Source organism: Xiphias gladius, chromosome 18, assembly GCF_016859285.1.
Source record: "Xiphias gladius isolate SHS-SW01 ecotype Sanya breed wild chromosome 18, ASM1685928v1, whole genome shotgun sequence".
NCBI classification, from domain to species: domain Eukaryota; kingdom Metazoa; phylum Chordata; class Actinopteri; order Istiophoriformes; family Xiphiidae; genus Xiphias; species Xiphias gladius.
Window position 1 is genome coordinate 13,907,108 of NC_053417.1, and position 12,641 is coordinate 13,919,748.

Consider the following 12,641-nt stretch of genomic DNA (forward strand, 5'->3'; position numbering starts at 1 on the left):
CCAGACGTCTGAAACCACTTTCCCTTTCACTTGAATGGTAAAGTGGTGATGTCACAGTGAAGTTAATCTTTGACCTATTGGATATAAAATGTCATCATTTCATACTTTTATCCATTTTAGGCATTTTAGACATTCTTTAGTCAAAAACTTGTTATTCATGTCGTGAGGTCACAGTGATCTTGACCTTTGACCACTAAATTCCTATCAGGTCATCTTTGAGTCCAAGTGAACATTTGTGCCAGATATTATAAAATTTTCTCCTCACGCTCCTGATATATCGCATTCACAAGAATGGGATGAACGTGAGGTCACAGTGACCTTTACCCTTGACCATCAAAATGCAATCAGTTCATCCCTGAGTCAAAGTGGATGTTTGTGCCGAATTTGAAGAAATTCCCTCATGGCGTTCCTGATCTATCACATTCACCAGAAAGAGACGGATGGACGTACAGAGGGACGGACGGACAACCCGAAACCATAATGCCTCCAGCCACAGCTGTAATCAGCATGGAGGTATAAAAAGGACAGGGCTGAATAAAACTGCACCCTTACCTGAATGTCATCAGGAATATAAAATCAAAAGAAACCTATATTTTTCCTGTGTTTCTGAATTGCTACTCCCTGACATAAAAGCTGTTTGCACAGTTAATAGCAACACAGGTGAATGTCTTCAGAAGGGCTCATTTCTTCAGTTTGTAAACTGTGGTGTGTAACGACAACCATATCATCATCATCACCCTCTGTTGCAGGTAAATTTAGTGCTGCATCAGGGCAGAGTCTCAGCAGTGAACAAGGTGCCCCGCTGAAGCTACAGAATCAATACTTTTGTCTATCATATCTGCCTGGGGCTCTTCAATCCACTCTCCATGCTAGATCGCCTTCCTAATGACAGTAATTGCATTGAGGAAGCCCCCGGTCGTGTTCAATTATCCATACCCGTTCCAAGCACACGGGTCTAATCTTGCAGTGTAATGTACGATACAGATGGCTCTAAAAGGCAGACATATTCATCACTGCCTCATCTTTGCTGGAACGTGTGACATCCCGCAGGAGAGCCACGTCACATTTGAATGGGCTGAGAGGTGGACCTGAGTTTTCATTATCTGATACTATCTGAAAAGTCATGTTTGCAAAGTTAAAAATGTTCTATATGTCTCTTTGAGAGGATAAGCAAACCAAAAACCTATTCCTAGCTCTGAGTAGCCCTTATTCCTGCCACATGATTGCGCAAAATCAGAGTGTGAATATAGTAAAATGAACACTCACCCCAACGGTTTCTCAAGGCGACTGGCTGGTGAGCCCACAATCTCTCCCAGTGTACAGTAGACCTGCCCCAGGAAGTCCTGCCATGGGGGGGGGGCATAAAGTGCGGCGTAGAGAGATGCATGTTGGGGCAAAGGATGGGGGCATTCAGATAGATCACGGGGGTAACAAGGAGAGTCGGTGAGAAGTTAAGCATCGTTATAAGCATTGTACAGTTATAAATTAGGACATTTGAGGCAGACACGTACGTTAAAGTCGGTTGGCTTCCGGGGTGGAGAAGGAGGAAGAGGAAAAGAGAGAGACCAGGCAGCAGCAGTGACACAACAGAGCATATCATGGAACAGAAGGCACATGACTCAAATACCAGACTGTCATCAATGAAGTGCGAGAAAGTAGAGATGCACCAATTGTAATTTTCTTTGCAAATCCACTTTCCGATTTTTTTAAAAGTCTGACCTGCTAATTCCGATTTTGGCCAATTCCTATTTTCCTTCTTTTTAAGAACGATAATTGACAACATACACAAACATTTTTTTAACTTTCCTTCAATGGAAAATTCATTTGTATGTTCGTTATAAAACATTGACTATTAAATAACTTCTACATTATCTCCAAAACTGCTACAGGTTACAGGACCTTCTCTCACTCTCACTCAAACAAATCTCAAAATAAAAAAGTGCCACAGGTTACTGGACCGAGCTTTTTTTGTACAAATAAAATAAAAACAAATAAAATAAAAATCCTATAACCTCTATCCTCGACTGCAGAAAATGGCTGGTCATTTTGTGCCCTTGTGGTTCCTCATAATGGCTTTGTTCTCTTCATTGCTGATGAAAAATAGCAGAGGCTGCAGGCTTGCGGCTGGCTCTACGCTCTCACTAGCTTTAGTTTTAGCCACTTTGCCTTTGCTAGCTTCTTAAAAGTTTATTGTTCCCATTGTTTTCGTGGTTGTTCCTCCACGGCTTACCCTGGGCTTACATGTATTAAAAATTGCAAGATTTGTGTCTTCTTCAGTCACTTGACTTCCATGCCAACAACATGTTGTGTGCGTGTGACTGTGTCTCTGCATCTGTTAGCGAAACCTGAACCATCTTGCGGCACATGAGTGTATTTGACCGGCAAAGAATCGAATATATATATGAGACTGATCAGCCGGTTAAGCCGAGGACCACCCACTTCCATTCCCCGACCGATCGATCGGTGCATCTTTACAAGAAAGAACAGCAAAAGTGGATATGTGACAGAGCAGATAGGCAGAATGGGAACAACAGAGGGTATAGAGTCACAGTGTCTCAGAGGAAGAGAAAAAGGAAAGTGAAAAGCAATGAAGGGCTTCACACAAGGAACAGTTTCCAGAGCATGGACCACGATGCGCAAACATAACAATAAAAGCATCACAGTGACGGAAGCATAGTTTATGATGAAAATATCGGTAGTATGCAAACCAAGTGCTGTAAATATATTCTTTATTTGTCTGTCTACTATGATCATCAAATTATCAAATCTTTTAGCATAAGTTATGACACTAACATACATTCACCTTAAATTAGCCGTTTCCCTGAATGTATCTTCTATAATAAAGTACTGTCCCTTTCAGACAAAGCTTCCATTTTAAAAGAAACGATTATTGTTTTGAATACCTATATGCTGTCTTGGAAATGAAAATCTAAATTGCAAACAACTCTAAAGAGCACACAGGGAAATGTGTTGAAAAGCTTTGATAATGATGTGCAATGCTTCATTTCTCATTTAACAAAGAAAGGATAATGAGGATATGCCAGATGCCAATGAAATTTTAATTATTATTGCTCTAGAGGAATAAAGTATTTCATTTTAGACAGTGACAATAAACATTTTTTAGGCAGATGAAGCATAATTTACTCATTATTCCAAAACATATTTGAGTATTTTGATGCCACAATCTTTGGTTTGCACAGAACCTAAATATCACTGACATACACTGAACAATTCAAACAAATTTAAGGGCAGAATATAAAGTTGAGATCCTGATCCACAAAAAAAGAAAAGTTCTTCACTTACATGCTTTGCCAGATCTGGACTTTTAGAGTCAATATCATACCTGAAATCACACAGAGACCACAAATCACAGAGGCAAAGATGTGGGCAAAACAACAGAGGACCTCACAATATACTACTGACTCTAATAAAAGGACAATGGCTGCAGCACGGACATTTCATGCCTGTCAGTCACACACATGGGTCATTGGGGGAGCAAAATGGAGCGGCCTGAGAAAAAAATGTAAGCAATAATGTGATAGTCAATTAAGGAAGTCATTCTATAGTATATGAATGTAATTTCCGTTCTATGCCCAGGGGATCGTATTGAAACAACCTACCAGTGCATAGAAAGTTTTGAGCATCTGCCAGTCAAACATAATGTAAAAGTAATTAAACCTCAGTATGCCCTGGCTCCCACCTCTGTGATAAAAGAGAGCTGTAAATGAGTAACACTAATTGTGAGGGGATGCACTCCCTCCTTTCCTGTTCCAGAGTCATATCATGATAGCACACCTAATGAATTCATTAAGGCTCTAACAATCCTCAGAGACAGTGCAGTGCGATCCTGGATACATCTCAGAAGTCCACAAGGGACTTTCATGCTTGAAAGGAGATGGGAAAAAAGCACAGATCCATCTTGAAGAAGGTGGAGGACTCTGTTCTGGGAGATCTCAAAAAGAAGCCACACCTTCCTAACCCTCTCACTAGTCTGACCTTTTCAAGAGGAGAAAGGTGTCTATATGTGAAAGAGGTGAGGACAGGGGTCTCTGATTTTTTTGGGAGTTGGTTTCAGACATTCGCTTTGCTTAGCAGCAGGGAGATTAAGGATAAAACTTTGTATGAAATATTTATCACCCTTATATCTCCCTTCAGTGAATGACTATTGAGACACTGCACCGATGAATAATTCCTCAGGAGAGCCAAGCTGGTGATGAGGGAGGGAAGAGAGTAAAAACGTGAGTCAGAGAGAGAGAATGAGAGAGAGAGGGGATGAAGAGACAGAGGGGGGAAGAGGGAGAATGAATGAGGAAGAAGATGTTAAGCTTGTGGTGGAAACAAAAGGAGGAACTGGAGGACTGGGTTAGAAGAGGGCGGCACATCTGAAACACACACACACCTCAGTGTGTGTCCTCAGAGGACCAGATCAAACGAAGTAACTCACACGTCAAAGCGCAGGTTCTGCTTCTCCTCAAAGAAGTAGTCCAGGATGTACTTCCTGACAAAGTCTGGGTTTAGCGTGTTGTCTATCACCTCTGTTCTGCCAAACTAGATCAGAACCAGGAGAGAAGGGAGGGGGAGATGTGAGAACAACGCATCCTGTAGTTACTCAGAATCTACATATACTGCTCTATTACCTCACCCCACCCCCTCTATCTTCTCCCGAGAGCCATGTAAATTCACAGCTTCTGATAAGCTCAGATTTGATTAACAGAAGTCAATGATTGCAAAGTGTCAGCTCTTCTTCTCATTCTCTTCTCATTGTGGTGGGGAATCAGCAAGCCTGGGGAAAGCCCTTTACTGAGTCCAATTACTCTCATGTAATTAATACCACATTCACACCCCTGTCACTCTCAGAGCCTCTCTCAAAACAAGGGACAGAGGATGAGGGGATGACAAAACAAAGGCAAAGAAAAATAGTTGCTTTCACATTTTGTCTTGAAACAGGGGAACTGTCACAAGTGATGAGAAGATGGCAAACCATCTCCTGTTCCCTGGTGATAAGAGGAAAATGGGAACCCGCCAGCATAGACACCAAAAAAGGACTCGTCAGTGTTACAGCGCAAGACCTTCTGATGAGGTGATGTGCTGATAAAAAACTCAACAGACACAGAAAGGTTTGCACCCCCCGCACAAGCACACTTACATTAATTGTATCCAAAATGAATAATTCAAAGTCAGAGGACTGACGATGAGGTGCATAAATAAAAGATCCCCAGTAGAAAATTGTTATCATAAACTGACACAGTGAATTAATAATAGCAGTGTTAGGGCTTAATGAAGAGAGGAGACAGCAGGATTACAGGCTCATGCCTTTGTGATTACTTCCAGTGAGGGTAAAACTCAAAGTGGGACTTAACAGGGGAGCTACACAGAGTAACGTTACACCTGCAGAATACTTTTAACGGATGGACGCCGATGCTAATGCAAAAAGACAGTCGAGCTGGACTGTGTGTAACATATGACAGTCTGAGTCCGGGTTTTGCTCAAGTGCAACCTGCCATCAAACATAAAAGTGTGTCTAAGCCTGTAAAGGTTTAACCACTGTGTTGGCCCACCTCTTCTCACACTCCTAGTGTCAGAAAGTGGGAAAGCTCCATTCCAGCAGATGCAAAGGAGGTGAAATCTCCATGCAGCGAAGAATAGCCTAATTCAATGATAGGAGCTGAACATGGTAGCAGGGGGTCAATAGCATATTCACTTTGGTCTCAGGCCAAACTTAAGAAAGGAAGACGAATCAGCACTAGAACAAAGAACAGCCACCCAAGGAAATAACAGATCTCCTACTCCACACATTATTCCTACCTTGGCAAATACACAGTCGGCCTGAAAAGCCAGAGCTGCGAAAGCACTACAATTTAGTATCAACAGAAAAAAAAAAAAAAAAAAAAAAAAAAAAAAAAAAAAAAAAAAAAAAAAAAAAAAAAAAAAAAAAAAAAAAAAAAAAAAAAAAAAAAAAAAAAAAAAAAAAAAAAAAAAAAAAAAAAAAAAAAAAAAAAAAAAAAAAAAAAAAAAAAAAAAAAAAAAAAAAAAAAAAAAAAAAAAAAAAAAAAAAAAAAAAAAAAAAAAAAAAAAAAAAAAAAAAAAAAAAAAAAAAAAAAAAAAAAAAAAAAAAAAAAAAAAAAAAAAAAAAAAAAAAAAAAAAAAAAAAAAAAAAAAAAAAAAAAAAAAAAAAAAAAAAAAAAAAAAAAAAAAAAAAAAAAAAAAAAAAAAAAAAAAAAAAAAAAAAAAAAAAAAAAAAAAAAAAAAAAAAAAAAAAAAAAAAAAAAAAAATACAAAAAAAAAAAAAAAAAAAAAAAAAAAAAAAAAAAAAAAACAAAAAAAAAAAAAAACAAAAAAAAAAAAAAAAAAAAAAAAAAAAAAAAAAAAAAAAAAAAAAAAAAAAAAAAAAAAAAAAAAAAAAAAAAAAAAAAAAAAAAAAAAAAAAAAAAAAAAAAAAAAAAAAAAAAAAAAAAAAAAAAAAAAAAAAAAAAAAAAAAAAAAAAAAAAAAAAAAAAAAAAAAAAAAAAAAAAAAAAAAAAAACACAAAAAAAAAAAAAAAAAAAAAAAAAAAAAAAAAAAAAAAAAAAAAAAAAAAAAAAAAAAAAAAAAAAAAAAAAAAAAAAAAAAAAAAAAAAAAAAAAAAAAAAAAAAAAAAAAAAAAAAAAAATCAAATCTGGGAAAGCACTGTCTTGTGAAACTATGCATTACTTTAGTTTAAATGTGGTGCACCTCTCTCTCTCTCTGTCCTGTTGTACCTCTATCTTTTCTGAGGGCAACTTGTTTGACATCTCTGCCCGTCTTCACTTCTTCAAAGGATCGGTGAGGGTTAAAGCAATAGTTTGACATTTTGGGAAATACATTTATTCCATCTATTACCAAAAAAGAAGATGAGAAGATTGATACCACTCTGGAGTATCTGGAACAGATAACCAGCAGAGACTTCAGGAAGTTAATGCTCCTGGCCAACAAATAGTCTGGCACATAACCCACATAAAACCGGGACCTGACATTTTTACACTTTGGTTTACGTATGGATGAAACAAACAATATATAATGTTTAAATAAGTGAGCTTTAGAGGTGCTGGTAGACAGATTGTTTTTTTTTAACTTTTGGACTAGCCAGGCTTGTTGTTTCATCCCTGCTTTAAGTCTTTTTGCCAAGCTAAGCTTCTGGTCTCATGGCTGTAGCTTCATATTTAACAAGTGATATCAATCTTATCATCTAACCCTCAGCAAGAAAGCAAATAAGCGTATTTCCCAAATTGCTGAAAAGTTCCTTTAGGACTTGGTTTTAGGGTTAAGTTTTGAATCAGGTTTAGGTTAGGCAACAGATTATGTCAATGATGGTCTTCACAGGTATAGCAGTTCAAACATTAGTGTGTGTTGCTTTGCCATGTAAAGATTAGATTTTGTTTCTCTCATTAACTGTATGTTGTTCACTATGTTATCAACTAAAACCTGTTTTAAACCTTCCTCTATTTTTAAGAGCCCACACTCACCAAAACACAAGATTCAAACCGAAATCTTCACTTTGTATCTTGGAAATCTGTTGTGACACTCCACTGTGCACCAGTGCGACTGTGGAGTCAATCAACATCCTATTCAATCAAAAATGATTTGACTGTGAAAGCAGAAATAAAATGTTTTGAGATTGCAAAGTATCCATCTTCCTGTCAGGCAGCCCATATATACAGTATTGATTGGGTGTTGCATACTGTATTTCTGACTTTGCTGGCTTTTAGCTTTTGAAAAGTGTCTCATGTTCACCTAGAATGGTTGGGCTGCCTTAGATCAAAAGAATATAAGAGTGAAAAAAAAATAAATCTTGAATTATCAAGTATTCCCCGTAGATTGAGATGTAATTTAAACTGCCTATTCTGTGTATGTCCATCCATTGAGATTACAGGGACAAATAATAATCCCAGAAGGGCCCTCTGTCTTGCTGAAATTTCTGCCTTCCTCCACTTTATCTGCCTCTTTGGTCTAATTAAAGCCCAGTGGCCAACAGCCAGAGGGGACTCTGACGCAGAGGCAAATCTTTATTGATACATGTAGCTGTCACCTTAATCAGCCAATCAGTCACAGCTAACACAGTGCTGACCAGCGCATGGATATTCACCGGGTCAATCAATTGCAAATGATTGGCACTCACAGCATTTACCTAGAGAGTGAGCGGGGGTTAAGGGGTTGTAAACAGAGAGCAGGCTGTCGTGGTGAGGAGACAGGCTGATTGAGTTGTGTTGACAGAGAGAAGGCTGTGATCTCTTACCTCTCTCCACTGTTTGGTCTCCACGCCCTGGGTGTACAACACAACCACTGAGAACAGAAGAGGTGGGGGTGGGGGTAGAGAGAAAAAGAAAGGGGGAGCAGAGGAAGATATTGTCACTAAACAATCCCAATCAAACAGCCCACTTCAAATAGTGTTTGTCTTGCCAACATTCGTCATTAATTATCCTGCCACGCCCTCAAAGCATAATGAAGTCCCAAGGTTGATGATGCTGCGCTGCATCAAATTTTGGGTATGATGTCGACATGCAAAGAACAAAGCTCTGAGGCATGATTGAAAGCTCCTGGAGCACAGTTTAAGCCCTGCAATAAAAACACAATTTCTTAACAGTGGGATTCTCCTGATTCCTATTTGATTTTGTGACTTCAAATGAAACAGAGGCCAGCAAACGCTTCGGGACCTGTCATATATCCCAAGGTTCATCTTCAGGTGAATACAAAACAGGGCAAGTGTGATATTTTCCCAGTATCTTATTTACACAAAGGGCTTGGACCTCCTCCCTATTAGGTTATATGTCCCCTTCATTCTCTATCCTGCAGGGAGTATAAAAGGAAATGCCTTTATGGCAGATCTCCATGTGTCTCACCAAAAGATACCCATTTGTATTCAAAGGTTGGCGTTTATACCGTGCATCCATTAAGGTACTTGCTGTAGCTCTCAGTGAGGAAAGGTTGTCACATTACTGTGCAAATGATATGCAGTTATCGAAGGAACTCTTTGAAATAGCAGAGTAAACTGAATCAAAGTTAAGCTCAGCAAAAGCAAAAAGTAAAGCTTTGCAAAAGGAGAGAAGATGTCAATAAACCATATTCCGAGCCAGGAAAAACTAAGATGAAATTAGCATCGTAAAAAACTTACATGGGTCAGATTTGGTGAAAGTGTCTCGGTCCAAGAGGTTCCTGTAGGAGAACGAAACAATTACGCATCAAAATCATATTCAAGTCCAGCATGTGCAGCATGTGCTTATGTTGATGACGTGTAATTAATTTGACTGAATTTCAAAACTGTAGTGTAACATGGGGAAGTCCCATCTTATTTTGTACACAAATGTAAATGCTTCCTCTCTTAAGCTGTTTAATCAAAAAATTCCATATGCAAAGAGCTACCGGATAATTGCATGGTAATTGCATTGCAAGGAAGTTAAGTGTGGTAACAACCACACTTAACTTCACATAAACCATACTGTCCTTGAGTTTTCATTTCCAATTGAGCAGAATAATGAGCACATTAAAGCTCAGTGAAAGGACACAGAGGACAGCGAGGCAGTGGTGCCAGTGCAAACATGGCTACTACTTATGAAAACAGGCTGCACAATCCCCCGCATTTATTCTAATAAGAGAAAAAGTTTTTATCTGTATCAATAAAAAACACACACAAAAGATGGACAATCATCCCACGCACATGCCAGATTTTTTTCATTCAAATATGAGGTTGTTCATGACAAAGCAGCCAAAACGTTCACAATTGTTCATTTTAAAATTAGGCATTCTGGAAAAAAAAAATCTAAAATGTGCACCTGAATTTGAGGAATGCTGCTAAAGAACAAAAAAAGAGAAACAGGACCAAAAGAACTCTGGATTAGTCACTCTAGGTAACTAATCAACTAAAATATGACATAAATCATATACGATGCTGCAACCTACTGGGACCCATCGTTGCACCAGGTTTTTGAATGGCGAACAAGTTACTTTAGATCCCATTTGTAGAGCTTTAATTTCTGTTTTGACTGCCTCTTATTACTCAAAAGGAGTGATAACATTTCAGCAAGGCTACAAGACAATGCCAGACTATGCAGCGACTTTGCCGAAGTGGTCACAGTCAAAACTGCAGGTCACATCACAGATTTCCCAACGAAATAACAGGTTCAAGAAAAAATTGAAAAAGCTCAATCAATTCATAATTTCTGTGCCATACAGTGAGCTGGTTAAGAGATGTGAGGATTTTGAGCTTTTCTTTTTATTGTATGACAGTAAACTGGATATATTTGTATTTTGGACTGTTGGTCAGATAGAACAGCCTCTGGAGAAATTGTGAGGGACATTGAGACAATAATGAATATTGTCTGAAATTTTACTAACAAAACGATTAATCAAGAAAAAAATGGCAGATTATCTGGTAATGAAAATAATCGGTTGCAGCCCTAACTCTGATGCATGTGTGACATGGGTCGAAAAATTAGTAAGTCTGAAGAACTTTTTGGCAAACCACCAGGCGAGCAGCTTTTATGGGAATTTATGGGAATCTCAGAACACAATATCCAGTTGTCATATATCCATGATAACACAAGGGTAGGTTTGACATTTAAAATGGAAATCTGAAAGATTTCAATCCTGGTTGATTTGGCAACACCTGTAGTTATTGGTGGTAACCGCAAATGCGGTTTAATACTGCAGGTCACAGAATTCTGGGGGCAGCAAAGCAAATTACCATTGTTTTAATAAAGAAGTCGGGCAATAATTGGCCTTTTTCCATCATTCTGTGAGTGACTGTGATCTGATTTTATGCTGCGCACTGCATGAGTCTGCGAACAGCAGGGCACAGTAAAAGGAGCTGGTTACCTCGCTGAGAAGTTGGAGGTGTTCAGCCTGTCGCCTGCAGCTCTTCATCTAAAAGCTCACTGTAGCTGCTTCTTCCTGTTCCATTATTCCCTGCAATACTTCAAAGTGATCTGCTTTTCGAAAATGCCCAAAATTACCCTTGTCTTGTTTTGTAGATGCATTTTTGATGTATGATAGCGGTAAGTGCTAAGCTCACTGACAAACACATTGCCTTTCCTATGACTGCTTCATAATCAAAGTCAACTCATGTTTCAACAATCAAATGCTTTTAATGTAAAGCTGAAGCAGTAGGAAATGTTAGGATTGCATTAGCAGTAACTTAATACAGCATTTTTAATCGGGAATGTCGCCACAAGCACCAGGTTTGTAATACTGCAAATGTATAAATATTACAATACTTTCATCAACAGGCCATAGGCTCAATCACCATTGTGTTACCTCCTTCGGCAGACATATATTTAAATGAAAATCTTCGAGATTGCCACTTTAACACGTAATCAGCTTTGTCGCAGCTTAGTAGCACTGCAGCATGAAGGTGAGGATTCTAGCAGTTTCTGCTTTGGTGACTCTAGCCTCAGGACAGAAGGCAACAAGCCACCACATACACTACATACTTTATGAGGATGTATTTCACCACTCACAGCAGTATGGTACTATCAATACATTGAACAGGTCCATCAGTATGCATCCCTGGGCTAAATTAGATTCAAAGCTCATTTAGCATTCACGGCAGCATCCTCGAGTCATTGGAGGCCAAAGCATGTTCCATGTGTGCCATACTGTATTGTTGAGTGTCAATGTGATGCAGTTCTTGTGCAGCAGTATGGATATATAAATCGAACTCACTACTATTGCATGTCAGGATACCTACAACAGCTTCCAAATCCTCAAATAAGGCACAGCCCTGCGCATTGCGGAGGAGCTATCAATTTCCTCGCTAATCATCATCCAACACCTTTTCAAGCAGCCAGAAACTCACTGATTGGCTCATTCAAGATAAGAACCACAATCAGTGTTAATGTTATTCATGCCATTTTTATTTTTTGCCTCTTCCAGACTGGAGTTTGTGTGTTTTTTCTGAGAAGGAAGGAAATTCTTATAGTTTCCCCAACAACTCAAGCCATTACCTTTAGTATTACATTCTTTCACTGTACAAGATCTAATGAAACAGACATTACTTTTGTAACGTAAGACAGTGCCACCATCAGTCACTTCCTTCAACATTTTAGATGAGAGACATTTTCCATATGGTCTCAGTGATCTCATTAGCACCTCAGTATAATGCAAAAGCCCATAAGTATGTCTTGTTTCTGGTTCCTGATTGTTAGCAGTGGCAATAAATAACTTGCATACAGTTCACAACAATCCTCATCCCTTTAGGGGATAGCAGGATTTCAATGAATATAGATGAGATTTCAGGACTGAATCGAAGCCACAGGACATCATTCAAGAAGCCTACATGTAATTCTGCATTCCTGAACACAAAATATTCTGTCACAGGGATACGTGGGGGGATAATAGATGCAGCTTCGTTGGGTATTAGCCTTGGGCTGACCCGACTACAGTTGGAACATTGTCAGTGTAATTATCATTGGAGATAACAAAGCCATCCATGACTAACTGCCTCTTTGTATCCACCTGTTACTGTCTGGCATCCATTACCCTCAGACAATTAGCTTGTCCATCACCTTATCCCATCTCTCAGTGCAGAGGAGAGTGTGCCACATGGAAAAAGGAAAACATGACATCCCGTTTCACTTTTGTGCAATGTTATTGTAGAAAAGAAGCCCTCATCCGAGTTGCTCAGCCTCACT

At 38.4% G+C, this 12,641-nt stretch overlaps 1 protein-coding gene across 11 annotated transcripts in view; it reads right to left on the reverse strand.

Moving 5' to 3' along the window:
• The window catches only part of cpne5a (copine Va), a 79,033-nt gene that overhangs the window by 50,074 nt on the left and 16,318 nt on the right, over positions 1-12,641 (reverse strand). For all 11 annotated transcript variants that reach the window (XM_040153302.1, XM_040153305.1, XM_040153304.1 and 8 more), the window contains 5 exons: positions 9,128-9,168; positions 8,252-8,298; positions 4,445-4,548; positions 3,304-3,343; positions 1,267-1,343 (listed from right to left, as the gene is read on the reverse strand). In XM_040153302.1, coding sequence (XP_040009236.1) covers positions 1,267-1,343; positions 3,304-3,343; positions 4,445-4,548; positions 8,252-8,298; positions 9,128-9,168 — 309 coding nt within the window. The remainder of the gene's footprint in view (positions 1-1,266; positions 1,344-3,303; positions 3,344-4,444; positions 4,549-8,251; positions 8,299-9,127; positions 9,169-12,641) is intronic.